This window comes from Mobula hypostoma, chromosome 4 (assembly GCF_963921235.1).
Source record: "Mobula hypostoma chromosome 4, sMobHyp1.1, whole genome shotgun sequence".
Classification (NCBI taxonomy): domain Eukaryota; kingdom Metazoa; phylum Chordata; class Chondrichthyes; order Myliobatiformes; family Myliobatidae; genus Mobula; species Mobula hypostoma.
This window is the reverse complement of record NC_086100.1, coordinates 517,859-536,540: the sequence shown is the minus strand read 5'-3', so window position 1 is coordinate 536,540 and position 18,682 is coordinate 517,859. Positions and strand designations below refer to the sequence as shown.

Below are 18,682 nucleotides of genomic sequence, written 5' to 3'. Positions count from 1 at the left end.
TTTGTGGATGACACGAAGATTGGAGGAGTTGTGGATGGAGCTGTAGGTTGTTGAAGGTTACAAGAGGATATAGACAGGATGCAGAGTTGGGCAGAAAAGTGGCAGATGAAGTTCAATCTGGATAAGTGTGAGGTGATGCATTTTGGAAGGACAAACCAGGAGGCTGAGTACAGTGTTAATGGTCAGTTACTTATGAGTGTGGTTGAACAGAGGGACTTTGAGGTTCAAATCCATACATCCCTCAAGGTCACTGCACAGGTTGATAGGATAGTTAAGAAGGCCTATGGGATACTAGGCTTCATTAATAGTGGGATTGAATTCAAGAGTAGAGGGGTCATGTTGCAACTCTACAAATCTCTGGTGAGACCACACTTAGAGTATTGTGTTCAGTTCTGGTCACCTTATTATTGGAAGGATGTGGAAGCTATGAAGAGGGTGGATCTACAATAATTTTCTTCACTGTCAACAGCACTTACTAATTTCATGTCATCAGCTAACTTAATGATCAAAACACATCAATTGATATAAGTGATGAATCACAAGGGTCCCAACACCGAACCCTGCGGCACACCACTTGTGACTGGCCTCCAAGTGGAAGAATGCAGGAAACAATTTTAGCCACCTCCCTCTGCTAAGCAACACACACAAAATGCTGGGGGAACTTAGCAGGCCAGGCAGCATCCGTGGAAAAAGGTATAGTCGACATTTCAGGCTGAGACCCTTTATCAGGATTAAAGAAAAAAAGATGAGGAGTGAGCCAATTTGGAATCCAGCTAATTTACCCTCTCTGGATTCCTTGGGAGCTGTTTCTGTGACCATGTGTCAGTTAATATGTGCTATACTTCTCTGCTAGTGTTGGGATTACTTCTGAGCGAGCGGAGTGCTGTAATTTTAGAATGGGGAAGTAAAAAATCTAGTTCCTGTCTGCTGTTAGTGATGAATGGATGTAGGGAGGATGGTGAACAGAAGGAGAAATGAGGTGGATTGTGGAAAGGGGAAGGGAGTCTGTTGTGATGAATCCTGAGCAATGAAATTAGAGTGGCATAGTGGTCAACATGACGCTATTACACCTCAGGTTGTTGGAGTTTGGATTTCAATTCTGGCCTCCTCTGTAAGCAAGTTTGTATGTTCCTTCCCTTGAGTGTTTGGGTTTCCTCTGGGTCTCCAGTTTACTCCCACATCCCAAAGACGTACCAGTTAGTAAATTAATTGGTCACTGTACTGTAAATTGTCCTGTGATTTAAAAAATCGGTGGTTGCTGATCTGTGCAGCTTGGATGGACAGAGGGCCTAATCATTTAAGGTCAGAGACTGGAAAAAAACCTAAGGATAATGAAACCATGGCAGGATCATACAGGTGTAACTTTACTAAATATTATAGAGTGACAGGAGGGGCAATGATGGAGTAGCGTAGGGTCAGAATACCCCAGGTGGGCTAGGTTGAAACTTTATCAAAGATCTGAGAGATGGAAACATGGACATCGCAGCTTTCTGAAAAAGGAGAGGTATTCTAATCGTTTGTAGGAATATCCAGTTTACTCTGAGTTCCTTTCAGGTGAGAAACCTTTTGTCTGTGAATTATGTGGAAACTCGTACTCCGATGTGAAGAATTTAAAGAAACACAACAGTAAAGCTCATGGTAAGTATTTCCCAGATTACCAGGTCTCACTGAAAGGCTGAGTGGCCTAATTCTGCTCCTAAAGGTTTTATGGGGAACTGCTCTGTCCGTCCTGACACACAGACCACTGAAGGAAGGAAGGGGACCACTCAGTCCATCTAATCAGGACTAATGTTTGTAGATTGGCCCAAGGATGCCCAATTTCTCCCTCAAACCTCATTTCTCTTGTTAATCCTGAAAATCATGTCCCAACGTGTCGAATTACCTCCAGAAGGCATCATCCGAGTTGTTCATGTAATTTCAGCTCTCTGGGAATTTCTCTAATAAAGTCCAGCTGTATTTTTTGATCACACATTCATGAGAATAGAACTATAGTGCACAGGAACAGGTCCTTCAGTCCATAGTATTTACACTGAACATGATAGCAATCTAACCTCTCCTATCTGCCTGCATTTGGCCCACTCCCTACATGTTCATGGCTCTGTCTGAGTGCTAGCACATCTACTGCTGCCTCCAATCCCTGGCAGTACAAAAAAGACATGCCTCACAAATCTCCTTTCGATATCATAATACTCCCCACTTTAAAGCAGTGCCCTGTAGTATTTGAAAAATACACCAACTCAATCAATACCTCATAATTTTATAAATTTCAGAATTAGCTTTAATATCACTGGCAGGTGTCATGAAATGTGTTGTTTTGCAGTAGCAGTACATCCAATACATAATAGAGAAATAGAAAAGTACAGCACAGAAAAAGGCCCTTTGGCCAAACTAGTCCCTACTGAAGTATTTAAACTGCCTACTCCTATTGACCTGCACCGGAAACATAGTCCTCCATACCCCTACCATCCATATACCTATCCAAACTTCTCTTCAATGTTGAAATTGAGCTTGCATACACCACTTGAGTTGGCAGTTCATTACACACTCTTATGACGCTTTGAGTGAAGAAGTTTCCCCTCATGTCCTCTTAAGCTTTTCACCTTTCATCCTTAAGCCATGACCTCTAGATGTAGTCCCACCCAACCTCAGGGGAAAAAGCATGCTAACATTTACCTTATCTATACCCATAATCTCCTTCAAATCTCTTCTCAATTTTTTACAGTCTAAGGAATAAGGTCCTAACCTATTCAATCTTTCCATATAATTCAGGTCCTCCAGTCCCGGCAACATCCTTGTAAATTTTCTATGTACTCTTTCAACCTTATTTACATCTTTCCTGAAGGTAGGTGACCAAAATTGCACACAATACTCCAAATTAGGAGCATTTGGCAACTTTTGAGTCTGTACTCACTGGAATTTAGAAGAATGCATGGGGATCTCATTGAAACCTACCAAACGTTGAAAGGATTAGATACGGTGGATGTGGAGAGGATGTTTCCTATGGTGGGGGTATCCCGAACTAGAGGGCACGGCCTCAAAGTTGATGGGTGACCCTTTAGAGCAGAGGTAAGGAGGAGTTTTATGAACCTTCTTGATTAACCTCCCATGCGAGACCTTGTCAAATGTCTTGCTAAAGTCCATGTAGACAACATCCACTGCCTTGCTTTTATCAACTTTCCTGCTAACTTTCTCAAAAAACTCTATGATTGGTTAGACCATCCACAAAGCCATGCTGACTTTCCTGAATGTGTGTCTATCCAAATACTCATATATCCAGTCCTTTAGAATATCTTTCAATAACTTTCCCACTACTGATGTCAAGCTCACCGGTCTGTAATTTCCTGGTTTATGTTTAGAGCTTTTCTTAAACAGCAGAACAACATTAACTATCCTCCAATTCTCTGGTACCTTATCTGTCATTAAAGATGATTTAAATATCTCTGGTAGGACCCCAGCAATTTCTGCACTTGCCTCCTGCAGGATCTCAGGGAAGACTTTGTTAGTCTCTGGGGATTGATCCCTTCTAATTTGCCTCAAGACAGCAAACATTTTCTCCTCTGTAATTTGTACAGGGTCCACGAAGTTGATGCCATTTAGCTTCACTTCTATAGACTATGTGTCCATCTTCTGAGTAAACACAGATGTAAAAACACCATTTAAGATCTCCCGAATCTCTTTCGGCTCCATACATAAATTACCATTCTGATCTTCCAGAGGAGCAATTTTGTCTCTACCTTCACCTTGTCTTCTAGGGCAACCTCATGCCTTCTTTTAGCTCTCCTGATTTCTTTCTTAAGTATCCTCTTGTATTTCTTATACTCCAGAAGTACCTCATTTGTTCCTACTTGCAATGCACCTCCTTTTTTTTCCTTAACCAGGGGCTCAATATCGCTTGAAAATCAAGGTTCCCTACACCTGTTATCTTTACCTTTTATTCTGACAGGCACGTACAAGCTTTGCACACAAAATTTCACTTTTGAAGGCCTCCCCCTTACCAAGTACACCTTTGCCAGAAAACAGCTTGGCCCAATCAACACTTGCCAGATCCTTTCTGATACAATCAAAACTGGCTAGTCTCCAATTTTGAATCTCAACCCATGGATCAAACCAATCTTTCTGCATATTTACTTTGAAACTAATGGCATTGTGATCACTAGATGCAAAGTGTTCACCAGCAGAAACTACTATCACCTTCTGTCACCTGTCCTGTCTCATTCCCTAATAGCTGATCAAGTATTGCACACTACTTCATTGGGACTTGCACGTACTGATTAAGGAAATTTTCCTGAACAGGTTTGACAGACTATCCCATCCAGTCTTTTTGCAGTATGGGAGTCCCAGTCAATATGTGGAAAGTTAAATTCACCTACTATAACATCCTTATGTTTCTTGCAACAGTCTGCAAACTCTACAAATTTATTCCTCTAAATCCCTCGGATTGTTGGGTAGTCTGTAATATAGCCCCACTAATGTTGTCATATCTTTCTTATTCAGTTACATGCATAGTGCCTCACTGAACAAGTTCTTCCATCTGTCCTGACAGAATACTGCCATGACATTTTCCCTGACTAGTAACGCCACCCCTTCTCTAATCCGTCCCACCTTGTCACGTCTAAAACAACAGAACCTGGAATACTGAGCTGCCAGTCCTACTCCTCCTGCAGCCAAGTGTCACTACTAGCTACAGTATCAAAATTCCAAATGTTGATCCATTTCAGATGAGTTCATCTGCCTTTCCTATGATACTTCTTGCTTTGAAATACATGCAGCTCAGGAAATTTGTTGCCTGACTGTGATTCCTGACTTTGTCTGAGGTCTTAACAACATTTGTCTCCACAACCTCGCCACCATCTGTTCTGGCACACTGATTCCCATCACCCTGCTATAAAATATGATAAGATGGATGTATAACAAATTAAATAAGTTGTGCAAAAAGAGAGCAGAAAAAAATACTGAGGGAGTGTTCATGAGTTCATTGTCATTCAGAAATCTGGTGGTGACGATGAAACATTGAATGTGTGTCTTCAGGCTTCTGTAGCTCCTTCCTGATGGCAATGAGAAGAGTGCACGTCCTCGGTGATGGGAGTCCTTAATGATGGATGCTGCCCTTTTAAAGATGTCTTTGATGCTGGGGAGACTAGAGCTGGATGAGTTCACAACTTTCTGCAGCTTTTTCCAATCCTGTGCAGTGGCCCCTCCATACCAGGCACTGATGCAACCAGTTAAAATGCTCTCTACAGTACATCTGTAGATATTTGCGAGAGTCTTTGGTGAAAAACCGAGTCTCTCAAACTCCTAATGAAATATAGCCACTGTCATGGCTTCTTTGTAATTGCCCAGGATAGATCCTCAGAGATGCTGACACCCAGGAACTTGAAAGTGCTCACCTTTCCACTGCTGATCCCTCAATGAGGATTGACATGTCTCCCTCGACTTTCCCTTTCTGAAGTCCTCAGTCAGTTCCTTGGTCTTACTGACGTTGAGTGCAAGGCTGTTGTTGCGACACCACTCAGCCAGCTGATATATCCCACTCTGTTTCCCTTGTGAAGCTGAACAATTAAATGTGCTGGTGGTGAGGAGATTTGGAGGATATATTTCTGGAATTCCTGACCTTGTTTCAATCTGTTTTTTTTGCCAGCTGTGAAGAGGACAGACAGGAGTGACGAAGGAATGGATGTGGAGCAGGAATGTCAGGAAGATCCTGATTTGAACGTACCACTCAGTGTGTCAGAGAGAGCAGAACAGCAGACAATGCTGCTGCCCATCAGTGATGGGCCATCCTTATCCACGGAGCACTTGTTACGACCCACTACCTACCCAGAGACACAACTCATCTTCTTGCAGCAGCTGTACTGACAAGTCACAGCTCCCCGCTGACAGGGCAAATGAGTAAAGAGTAAAGCTCACTGAAGATTGGTGGTGAAGCAAGGCAGAAACTGTAGGGCAGGAGGTGGTTGGTGTGAAAGGAAGGAAGGGACTTTTCAGGGCAACAGGGAGAAAGACATGTCAGAGCAATGGAGCTCAGAACAACAGAGACAAAAAGGGATTCAGGGCAAGGGGGAGAGAGAGAGAGGTCCAGGCAAGGGGACAAGAGAAGTGGGGTCCAGCGATGACGAGAGAAAGAAGGTCTGGGGCAATGGGATGAGAGAGAGTCCGAGGCGATGGGATGGGAGAGAGAGAGTCCAGGACAATGGGACGAGAGAGAGAGGGTCCGAGGTGATGGGACGAGAGAGAGAGGGGATCCAGGGCAATGGGACGAGAGAGAGTGAGTCTGGGGCGATGGGACGAGAGAGAGAGGGTCCGGAACGAGGGGACGTGAGAGAGAGAGGGTCCGGAACGAGGGGATGAGAGAGAGAGAGAGGGTCCGGAACGAGGGTACGAGAGAGAGGGGGGTCCAGTACGATGGGAGGAGAGAGAGAGGGTCCGAGGTGATGGGATGAGAGAGAGAGGGTCTGGGATGATGGGACGAGAGAGAGGATCTGAGGCAATGGGAATGAGAAAGAGAGGGTCCGGGGCAATGGGATGAGAGAGAGAGGGGCTCCGGGGTGATGGGATGAGAGAGAGGGTCCGGGGCAATGGGACGAGAGGGGGGGGGCCTGGGGTGATGGGACAAGAGAGAGAGAGGGGGTCTGGGGCAATGGGATGAGAGAGAGAGAGTCCAGGGCGATGGGGACGAGAGAGAGAGGATCCAGGGTGATGAAACAAGGGAGAGAGAGTCCAGGGTGATGGGACGAGAGATCGGGTCCAGGCAAGGGGGCGATAGAGTGGCTGGGGCTTGGGGACTAGGGGGAGGGTCCAAGGTGAGGGGACAAGAGAGAGAGAGAGGGGATTCGGGGTGAGGGAATGAGCGAGTCAGTCCTGGGTGAGGGAACAAGAGAGGGGGTCAGGCAAAGGGGGAAAGAGGTCAGAGCGAAGGGGAATGTGGGGGTTGGGGTGATGGGAAGAGCATTAGAGGTGAGGGAACAAGAGGGAATGTTAGAGGCATTGAGGGCTAAATGTTTGGAAATGGGCAGAGGGAGAGGTGTTGTGTGAACCAAAAGGAGTAGTGAGTTCACCTCTACAGGAGTTGATGCGATACTATACAAAGCACTGTATTCATACTCCAGGCCGTCTCACACTGTACACTTGTTAACACTGTGGCGTTATTAGTGTGGATATACATGTAGTTAGTCCACAGATCAAGGTGAAGCAAAGCAATATAACCCTTGTAGCCAAAGGCATTCCATTGTTCTTGGGACATGTTCTTTAACGAAATGCAGAGAGTGCTCCTCCCTGTTTTGGCATCTTGCTCTGTACCCCAGCTTATAGTAAGCTTCTCTGTGTGCCGCCAGCTCTGCTCTCTGTTACAGAATTGGTGGTGTACTGGTGAAGTTCATACTGTCGAAGGAATCTGGTGGGTCAGCCAGAGTCTGTGGATGCAGAGGAATGGTTACCGTTCCAGTTTAGAGTCAGCATCAGGACTGATCTGAATCAGATGATTACAAAACTGTTTAAAGTGGCTGTTTAATTTGTGCCTTATGGAACATGGAACCGAAACAGGTCCTCTTGCCCACAACGTCTGTGCCTTCATATGATCTAAATCCCTCCAGTCACTGCACATTCGTGTGCCTGTCTAAATGCTTCTTAAATCTGCCTCCCTCACCACTCCACACAATCACCACTCATTGTATATCTCTTTCAAACCTTCTTTAATATTTGACATTTCTACCCTGGGACAAACACTGCCTACCCTATCTATAGCTCTCATAATTTTATAAACCTCTTTTCTACTCCACACTGACGTGAAACATCCCGGAGAAAATAATCCTGTTTGTCTCTTTATAGTTTATGCTCTCTAATCCAGGCAGCATCCTGGTGGACCTAGGCCCTCTCTGAAGCCTCCACATTCTCACTGTTATAGGGTGACTAGCACTGCACACGAAACCCTCAAGCGCAGCCGAACCAAAGTTTATACAGCGGCAACAAGACTTGCTGACTCATACTCCAAACCTGTCCACTGAAGGCAAACATGCCACCAGCTGCTTCTTTTCCCACTTTCATGGAGACAGACTTCAGTTCGAAGATCCCTCTGTACATCAATGCTCCCGAGGTCCCACCATCTACTGTTTATGTTTCTCTTACATTTGACCTCCCAAAGTTCAATGCTTAGCACTTGCCTGGATTAAAATCCATCTGCCATTCCCCCACCCAAAACTGTAACTGATATATATCCTGCTTTATTCTTTGGCAATCTTCGCTATCTGCAGCTACTCCAGTTTTGTGTTATCCACAGATTTAGGAATCAGACCATCTACATTTTTGTGCAAGTCAAACAAAACAAATAACTCTGGTCCCTGTGAAACAATATTGACACAATACTCTGAAATACCCATCACTACCTTATGTCTTCTTTGGCCAATTATTTGAAAGATGAGCTTTATTTGTCACATGTATATCAATACGTACAGTGAAATGCACGGCAAACGCGAGAAAATCTGCAGGTGCTGGAAATTCAAGCAACACACACAAAATGCTAGTGGAACGCAGCAGGCCAGGCAGCATCTATAGGAAGAGGTACAGTCGACGTTTCGGGTCGAGACCCTTCGTCAGGACTAACTGAAGGAAGAGATAGTAAGAGATTTGAAAGTGGGAGGGGGAGGGATGGAGCTAAGAGCTAGAAAGTTGATTAGCAAAAGGGATACAAGGCTAGAGAAGGGAGAGGATCATGGGACAGGAAGCCTAGAGAGAAAGGGGGTGGGGGGGGAGCCCAGAGGATGGAGAGCAGGCATGGAGTTAGAGGGATAGAGGGAGAAAAGAGAGAGATAGAAAAGGGGGGGGGAATAAATAAGTAAATAAGGGATGGAGTACGAAGGGGAGGAGGGGTATTAATGGAAGTTAGAGAAGTCAATGTTCATGCCATCAGGTTGGAGGCTACCCAGAGGGTTATAAGGTGTTGTTCCTCCAACCTGAGTGTGGCTTCATCTTTACACTAGAGGAGGCCGTGGATAGATATATCAGAATGGGAATGGGGCATGAAATTAAAATGTGTGGCCACTGGGAGGTCCTGCTTCTGTGGTGGACTGAGCGTAGGTGTTCAGCGAAACGGTCTCCCAGCCTGTGTCCACTCTGTCTGCCAGAGAAAGCAGAATCTCCCAGTGGCCACACGTTTGGAGGACTAGAGAATTGCAAATATTGCTCCACTCTTCAAGAAGGGAGAGAAGAAGAAAGAAAATTATGGGCCAGTTAGTCTGACTTCAGAGGTTGGGAAGATGTTGGAATCGATTGTTAGGATGTGGTACCTGGAGGCACATGACAAAATCAGCTGTAGTCAGCATGGTTTCCTTGCCTGACAAATCTGATGGAGTTCTTTGAAGAACTGAAGTTCACAAAAGTGGGTCCATAGCCACGAATGACTACAGTTGATTCAGGAGCTGGCTAGTTGCAAGCCACAGCCTCAGTCCAGCGCAGAGATAAGTAAGCCCTGCAGAGCAGCAAGCTGAACCACCCCCCGCCCCCCGTTCCTCATCTCTGGCCTGGCACCCTGATCTTTTCAATCTGACCTGGCGCTTAAATCGTCCAAACCTTGGGTCATTTGTTGCTCTCAGGACTGGGCCCTGCAGCTTCAATGTGCTGTCAGGCCCAGGCCCCACTGCCTCAATTCAGCCCTGTACTTAAATCAATCAAACCTCGGGTCATTTCTTGCTCTTGGGCTGCGGTCCGGACCCCACCACCTAGGTTCTGCCGCATTGAGTTACCTCCAACACTCCTCCAATAATGGCCAAACATTAGTTCTTATATGCACGAGCTTTTAGTTTGATGCCTTCTTTTATTTCCGTAGTTATCCAAGGCCGGCTCTTCCCTCCCTTACTGTCCTTGTCCTAGTCAAATCCTCCTTCATGTTATGGTAGAGTACAGGAACCGTGGTATACAAAGGCTGTAATAAATCTAGTCAAAAAGAAAAGAAAAGCTTACAAAAGGTTCAGAGAGCTAGGTAATGTTAGAGATCTAGAAGAATATAAGGCTAACAGGAAGGAGCTTAAGGAAATTAGGAGAGCCAGAAGGGGCCATGAGAAGGCCTTGGTGGGCAGGATTAAGGAAAACCCCAAGGCATTCTACAAGTATGTGACGAGCAAGAGGATAAGACGTGAAAGAATAGGACCTATCAATGTGACAGTGGGAAAGTGTGTATGGAACCGGAGGAAATAGCAGAGGTACTTAATGAATACTTTACTTCAGTATTCACTATGGAAAAGGATTTTGTTGATTGTAGGGATGACTTACAGCAGACTGAAAAGCTTGAGCATGTAGATAGTAAGAAAGAGGATGTGCTGTAGCTTTTGGAAAGCATCAAATTGGATAAGTCGCCGGGACCGGATGAGATGTACCCCAGGCTACTGTGGGGGGCAAGGGAGATTGCTGAGCCTCTGGCGATGATCTTTGCATCATCAATGAGGACGGGAGAGGTTCCGGAGGATTGCGGGGTTGCAGATGTTGTTCCTTTATTCAAGAGAGGGAGTAGAGATAACCCAAGAAATTATAGACCAGTGAGTCTTACTTCGGTGGTTGGTAAGTTGATGGAGAAGATCCTGAGAGGTAGGATTTATGAACATTTGGAGAGGTATAATATGATTAGGAATAGTCGGCATAGCTTTGTCAAGGGCGGGTTGTGCCTTACGAGCCGGATTGAACTTTTTGAGGATGTGACTAAACACATTGATGAAGGAAGAGCAGTAGATGTAGTGTATATGGATTTCAGCAAGGCATTTGATAAGGCGACATTGCTTTGTAGATCCAGAACTGGTTTGCCCACAGAAGGCAAAGAGTGGTTGTTTTGTTAAAGTCTGTCACAAGCCTTGTGGCTCATCAGGCCGGTGCCTATGCCAGTTTCCATGGTGTGAAGTGGCTGAGAGTATGAAACTTCACCCCCCCCCCCCCCGATAGGACACCAGGACACACACACTGTCTCGGCCGAGGCTCGAACCCACGACCTTCAGATGACTGGTCCAACACACTAACTACTTCACCACGCGCCACAAAAAGAGTGTTTGTAGACGGATCATTTTCTGCATGGAGGTCAGTGACCAGTGGTGTGCCTCAGGGACCTGTTCTGGTACCCTTACTCTTCATGATTTTTATAAATGACCTGGATGAGGAAGTGGAGGGATGGGTTAGTAAGTTTGCTGATGGTACTGGTTGGAGGTGTTGTGCATAGTGTGGAGTGTTGTCAGAGGTTACAGTGGGACATTGATAGGATGCAAAACTGGGCTAAGAAGTGGCCAATGGAGTCCAGCCCAGATGAGTGTGAAGTGGTTCATTTTGGTAGGTCAAATATGATGGCAGAATATAGTATTAATGGTAAGACTCTTGGCAGTGTGGAGGATCAGAGGGATCTTGGGGTCCGAGTTCATAGGACGCTCAAAGCAGCTGCATAGGTTGACTCTGTGGTTAAGAAGGCGTATGGAGTATTGGCCTTTATCAATCATGATATTGAATTTAGGAGCTGAGAGGTAATGTTGCAGCTATATAGGACCCTGGTGAGACCTCACTTGGAGTACTGTGCTCAGTTCTGGTCGCCTCACTACAGGAAGGATGTGGAAACCATAGAAAGAGTGCAGAGGAGATTTACCAGGATGTTCCCTGGATTGGGGAGCATGCCTTGTGAAAACAGGTTCACTGAACTCAGCCTTTTCTCCTTGGAGCGACGGAGGATGAGAGGTGACCTGATAGAGGTGTATACAATGATGAGAGGCATTGATCGTGTGGATATTCAGAGGCTTTTTCCCAGGGCTGAAATGGCTGCCACAAGAGAGCACAGGTTTAAGGTGCTTGGGAGTAGGTAGAGAGGAGATGTCAGGGGTATGTTTTTTTACGCAGAGTGATGGGTGTGTGCAATGGTCTGCTGGCAATGGTGGTGGAGGCGGAGACGATAGGGCCTTTTAAGAGAGTTTTGGATAGGTACATGGTGCTTAGAAAAATAGAGGCTATGGGTAACCCCAGTAATTTCGAAGGTAGGGACATGTTCGGCACAACTTTGTGGGCCGAAGGGCTTGTATTGTGCTGTAGGTTTTCTATGTTTCTATGTATCTCATCAGACAAGGAGACTCGGTATTACACTGCTAGACAAGTAGTCCTGGTGAGGATCTGCAGTCGTGATCAAAAGTGGGTACTCAGAAAAATTAAGGCCTGCTGGTTACCAGTGGAGTTCCACAGGGGTCGGTGTTGGGACCACTGCTTTTTATGATGTATGTCAGTGATTTGGACTATGGGATTAATGGATTTGTGGCTAAATTTGCCGATGATACAAAGATAGGTGGAGGAGCGGGTAGTGTTGAGGAAACAGAAAACCTGCAGAGAGACTTAGATGGTTTAGGGGAATGGGCAAAGAAGTGAAATACAATGTTGGAAAGTGTATGGTCATGCACTTTGGTGGAAGAAATAAATGGGCAGACTATTATTTATATGGGGAGAGAATTCAAAATGCAGAGATGCAACGGGACTTGGGAGTCCTTGAGCAGGATACCCTAAAGGTTAACCTCCAGGTTGAGTTGGTGGTGAAGAAGGCAAATGCACCATTGGCATTCATTTCTAGAGGTATAGAGTATAAGAGCAGGTATGTGATGTTGAGGATCTATAAGGCACTCGTGAGACCACACTTGGAATATTGTGTGCAGTTTTGGGCTCCTTATTTTAGAAAGGATATACTGACATTGGAGAGAGTTCAGAGAAAATTGATGAGAATCAATCTAAGAATGAAATGAGGTATGAGGAATGTCTGGCAGCTCTTGGGCTGTATTCCCTGGAGTTCAGGAAAATCAGTGGGGATCTCAGAGAAACATTCCGAATATTAAGAGGCCTGAACAGATTAGATATGGCAGAGTTATTTCCCATGGTAGGGGATTCTAGGACAAGAGGGCACAACTTCAGGATTGAAGGATGTCCATTTAGAATAGAGATGTGGAGAAATTACTTTAGTCAGAGGGTGGTAAACCTGCGGAATTTGTTGCCACCAGCGGCTGTGGAGGCCAAGTTATTGGGTGCATTTAAGGCAGAGATAGATAGGTTCTTGATTAGCCAGGACATCAAAGGGTATGGGGATGACTGGAAGAATTGGACCAGCCCATGATTGAATGGTGGAGCGGACTCAATGGTCCAAATGGTCTACTTCTGCTCCTATATCTTATGGTCTTATAGAACTGGACCACTCTCTTATACAGTGCAGATTGCATCTGATAACGTCTGGAGGCAACACATGAATCAGTTGAGGAGAGCAGAACGTCTGGAGGCAACACATGAATCAGTTGAGGAGAGCAGAGCCAATTGTTACAGAAGAATGGTGGTTACCGCTGTCAGAATCATTTCCTGTAGTTCCCGAGTCAACTTTACAACCAGTATGGAAGAGGCCCCAGAACATGAGATTGCTTCTCAGCCACAAGTCTCACCTACCAAGCAGAGTGATTGCCCCTTGTCAGGAAAGACATCCCAGAAGATTAAGAAATCCTCCACAGCCGTTAAATCGTTAGGCCTGAATGGCGCAGTTTGAAATTTACTATGCTGTGGATGTCCGAATATAATAGTTGTATTATATAGTCTGTGCACATATTTGAGCTGCATTCTATATTGAGTTGAAGTTTATTACAAAGTAGGGAAGAGAGCTGTGTATTTATTGACCACATCTTAGCTACCATTTGGGAGTCAATGGCAAACAACTTCTGTAGAAAAATTTGCCAAGAACAATCATGGTTATGGAAAGACTATGACTGCCTACATCATGATGACATGGCACATAAATAGGAAAAATAGGAAAACAGATTATTATCTGAATGGTGGCCGATTAGGAAAAGGGGAGGTGCAACGAGACCTGGGTGTCATTATACACCAGTCATTGAAAGTGGGCATGCAGGTACAGCAGGCGGTGAAAAAGGCGAACGGTATGCTGGCATTTATAGCGAGAGGATTCGAGTACAGGAGCAGGGAGGTACTACTGCAGTTGTACAAGGCCTTGGTGAGACCACACCTGGAGTATTGTGTGCAGTTTTGGTCCCCTAATCTGAGGAAAGACATCCTTGCCATAGAGGGAGTACAAAGAAGGTTCACCAGATTGATTCCTGGGATGGCAGGTCTTTCATATGAAGAAAGACTGGATGAACTGGGCTTGTACTCGTTGGAATTTAGAAGATTGAGGGGGGATCTGATTGAAACGTATAAGATCCTAAAGGGATTGGACAGGCTAGATGCGGGAAGATTGTTCCCGATGTTGGGGAGGTCTAGAACGAGGGGTCACAGTTTGAGGATAGAGGGGAAGCCTTTTAGGACCGAGATTAGGAAAAACTTCTTCACACAGAGAGTGGTGAATCTGTGGAATTCTCTGCCACAGCAAACTGTTGAGGCCAGTTCATTAGCTATGTTTAAAAGGAAGTTAGATATGGCCCTTGTGGCTACAGGGGTCACGGGGTATGGAGGGAAGGCTGGGTTCTGAGTTGGATGATCAGCCATGATCATAATAAATGGCGGTGCAGGCTCGAAGGGCCGAATGGCCTACTCCTGCACCTATTTTCTATGTTTCTATAACAAACAGACAAGAATTGTGTCTAACCGTCAGAGGAGAGGTCAGTGGCTTCTTCTGTCCACATGTCCTTCCACACCAAACATGCAGGCAGCTTCCTGCTTCCATGAAGATATTATCCCAGCCCCACAAATGGCAACTGTAATGCATGGCCACTGACCCAGCACTGAAAGATCCATAAGGAAATTTCCCAGTCACGGTATCAGACTGGTTGTACCTGTGTAATTGAAGTGACAATAGTTAAGGTGGAAGTGACTAATGATTTCTCTTGGTGGTGGTTCTATGGATATCTTCAAGGCCCACCTTCACATGCACTGCAGACTGAAGAAACTTGAGACAGGTCTGATATTGGGTGAATGTTGCAAGGATAACCTAGGACATTATAGACCACAGACGTCACATCAGGTTCATCTGGAAGGGGACTAATATCATAGTGGGTAGGTTTGCCAGAGTTGCATGGGGGGCGGGGGGTGGAGTGGCTTTAAAACAGAATTTCAGGGGGATGGGAACCTGTATGTCAAAACAGTTAGTGGATTGGTTGTGGAGAAAGATGTTAAGCCTACACAGGATCAGGAATCATAATGTGGGCTAAGCTTTTGAGCAGCATATATTTCAAAGCAAGGAGTAGTGCAGTGGAGGCCAAGTCCGTGCGTATATTTAAGGCAGAAGTTGACCATTTCCTGATCGGTCAGGGCATCAAAGGATATGGTGAGAAGGCAGGTGTATGGGGTTGAGTGGGATCTGAGATCACCCATGATGGGATGGTGAAGCAGACTTGACGGGCTGAATGGCCTAAATCTGCTCCTCTGTCTTATGGAGTATTGTAGGAAAAGTGGATGAGGTTAAGGCATGGATCGTGTGAAACCCACAATTAAGATCTGGCTGGAGGGTGCCAACTCTGCTCTTCAGCACCAATTCCAGCACACAGACTGGAGCATGTTTGCTGCCCATGCCACCACAGACTCTCAGATTAACGTTGATTTATACATCAACTCGGTCTTTGAGCACATCAACGAGTGTGTAGATAGAGTGACATTACAAAAGCAGCTAAAAGATTTCCCCAATCACAAACCATGGATGAACAGAAAGGTTCGCCTACTGCTCAAAGCCAGAGACTCAGCCTTCAGGTCTGGAGACTGGGAGGTTTACAGCCCAGCCAGGGCCAACCTGAGGAGGCAACTCTCTCAGGCTAAGCACATATACAAACAGAGAATCGAGCATTTGAACTCCTCGGACCCCTAGCGCATGTGGCATGGCATACAGGTCATTACAGACTCAAACCACCTAGTACTGTGCCCCCTTCCAGCTCTGCTTCCCTCCCTGATGAGCTCAATTACTTCTACACTCGCTTTGACCAAGAGAACAAGGAGGTCACCCTCAAAGCAGATCTCCCACCTAGTGAACTGCGTCTCTCACTTTCCACTTCCCATGTTTGCGCCACCCTGAGCAGGGTGAATGTACGGAAGGCAGCTGGTCTGGATGGAATACCTGGCCATGTGCTCAGAGTCTGTGCAGGGCAGTTGGCCGGGGTGTTCACGAACATTTTTAATCTGTCCCTGGCCCAGGCAGTTGTCCCCACAAGCTTCAAGATCACCACCATTGTGCCGCCTGGTTGCACTCACCCCCATCATTGCAAAGTGCTTTCAGAGACTGGTTCTATCACATCTGAAATCCTGTCTGCCCACTACCCTGGACTCCCATCAATTTGCCCATCGCACCAACAGGTCAACAGAGGATGCCATCTCCACGGCACTTCACTCTGCCCTGACCCACCTGGACAGCCCCAACTCTTATGTCAGAATGCTATTCATTGACTTTAGTTCGGCATTCAATACTGTATTTCCCTCCAAGGTGAACGCAAATCTTCACCAGCTCATCCTTCTGCAATTGGACCTTGGACTTTCTGATTAACAGACCCCAATCAGTTAAGTTAGACAACCTCACCTCCTCCACTCTCACCCTGAACACCACGTGCCTCAAGGCTGTGTGCTGAGCCTTCTTCTGTACTCCTTTTTCACCTATGACTGTGTTCCTGTACATGGTTCTAACTCCATAATCAAGTTCACAGACGACACCATGGTGGTTGGCCTGATCAGAGGGGATGACGAGATGGCCTACAGGGACGAGGTCCAGAACCTGGCCGCATGGTGTGCCGATAACAACCTGGCCCTTAACACCCAGAAGACCAAGGAGATCATTGTGGACTACAGGCATGCTAGGAGCCACACTCACGTCCCCATCTGCATCAATGCTACAAATTCCTTGGTGTCCACATTTCTGAGGAATTCACCTAGTCACTGAACTCCTCCATCCTAATCAAAAAGATGCAACAGCACCTTTATTTCCTGCGGAGCATCAAGAAAGCTCATCTCTGTCCCAGGATACTGACGGACTTTTATCACTGTACCATTGAGAACATACTCACCAACTGCATCTCAGTGTGGTATGGCAATTGTCCTGTATCGGACCGCAAAGCACTCCAGCATATGGTGAAAAATGCCCAGCGGATTATCGGCACCCAATTGCCCACCATTGAGAACATCTACCATAAATGCTGCCTGGGCAGGTCGAAAAGCATTATCAAGGATGCATCTCACCCTAACCATGGACTTTTTACTCTCCTCCCATCTGTTAGGCGCTACGGGAACCTCTGCTTCCACACCAGCAGGCACAGGAAGAGCTTCTTCCCTGAGGCTGTAACACTGCTGAACCTCACGTCACAGTGCTAAGCAGTATTGCACCCATATTGTACTGTCTCAGTACTTTTAATATTTGTGTGCTGTTGCACTTACTTTTTATGCGCAGTTATTTTGTAAATAACACTATTCTTTGCATTTCTGGTTATATGCTCATTGCATTTCATTGGCTTTGTATCTGTACTCAGCGCAATGACAATAATGTCTAATCAACACTTGAAAAATGGAATTATGATATTGTAGCCATTAGTGAGACTTGACTGCAAGAGGGACAGGACTGGCAGCTCAAGGTTCTGGAAATATGACAGAACAAGAGAGATTAAAGGAGGAGGGGTGACATTTTTAGTCATAGAAATTATGGCAGTGCTCAGGATACACTAAAGAGCTCGTCTAATGAGGTTTTATGGGTAGATCGGAGGAATAAGACAGGTATGACCATGTTACTAGGATTATATTATACAAATGTTTGTAGATTCGAAGAGAGAGGGAGCTTTGCACAGGTCAGGAGTAGAGTTTAAAAAAGGACTGTTTCGCGGGGCCCAACACATTAGCGGTGGATCAATTGATTCAAAGAGAGAGCTTTGAACAGGCTGGCAAAGTTTTATAAAGGAGCAATTGGATTGCCACATTCACGGCAGACCAATCGATTTGCAATTCATTAGCAGGAGCAAATAAAAGTAAAGCAAGGTCAAAGCAGAGCGGCCATTGTGTGAGTGGACCAGTGTAGAGTAGGAACTTGAGGCACAGGTAAGGAGCAGGTAAGGCTTTTGTAGTGGTTGAATAAGAAGTCACTAAATTACAGCTAATTAAGTAAAGTAAGGTTGATGCAGGATCAGGTGATGTGCTGGAGCTGCATGATGTGGGAGCTGATGGACCCCATTGTGGTTCCTGGTGACCACATCTGCAGCAGATGTTGGCTACCTGAGGAACTCAGGCTCAAAGTTTATGACATGGAATCTGAGCTTCAAACACTGTGGCATATCAGGGAGGGAGAGAGTTACTGGGATTCTCTGTTTCAGGAGGTAGTCACACCCATTGGATTAGCTGCCTCAAATTCAGTCTCTGATCAGGGACAAGAGGTTGTGGCTGCGAGTGAGGCGGATAGTGGGATCTAAAAGACAGTGCTAGAGGAACCTCAGCCCTTGATCTTATCCAACAGATCTGAGATTTTTGTTCCTTGTGTGGACAACAGTGGGGCTATAGGAAGGATGAGCAACCTAACTGTGGCACCATAGTTCAGGAAGCAATTCAAGAGGGGTTAAAGAAGAGAAACGTAGTAGTAATTGGGGATAGTACAGTTAGGGGAATAGACAGAGTTCTCTGTCATAAGGAGAGAGCGTTCCGAAGACAGTGTTGCCTGCTTGGTACCCAAGTTCGGGACATCTTATCTGACCTGCAGAGGAATTTGCAGCGGGAGGAGAAAAAGTCAGTTGGCATAGTCCAT

The 18,682-nt window shown here is 45.7% G+C and overlaps 1 protein-coding gene across 5 annotated transcripts in view; it reads left to right on the top strand.

The window, feature by feature from the left end:
• The window catches only part of mynn (myoneurin), a 467,776-nt gene extending 461,246 nt beyond the window's left edge, over positions 1-6,530 (top strand). For 4 of the 5 annotated variants that reach the window (XM_063045227.1, XM_063045223.1, XM_063045222.1 and 1 more), the window contains 2 exons: positions 1,555-1,638; positions 5,639-6,530. In XM_063045227.1, coding sequence (XP_062901297.1) covers positions 1,555-1,638; positions 5,639-5,856 — 302 coding nt within the window. In that variant the 3' untranslated portion in view covers positions 5,857-6,530. The remainder of the gene's footprint in view (positions 1-1,554; positions 1,639-5,638) is intronic. The other variant, XM_063045224.1, reaches the window with a different exon arrangement.
• Positions 6,531-18,682: the final 12,152 nt, after the last annotated feature.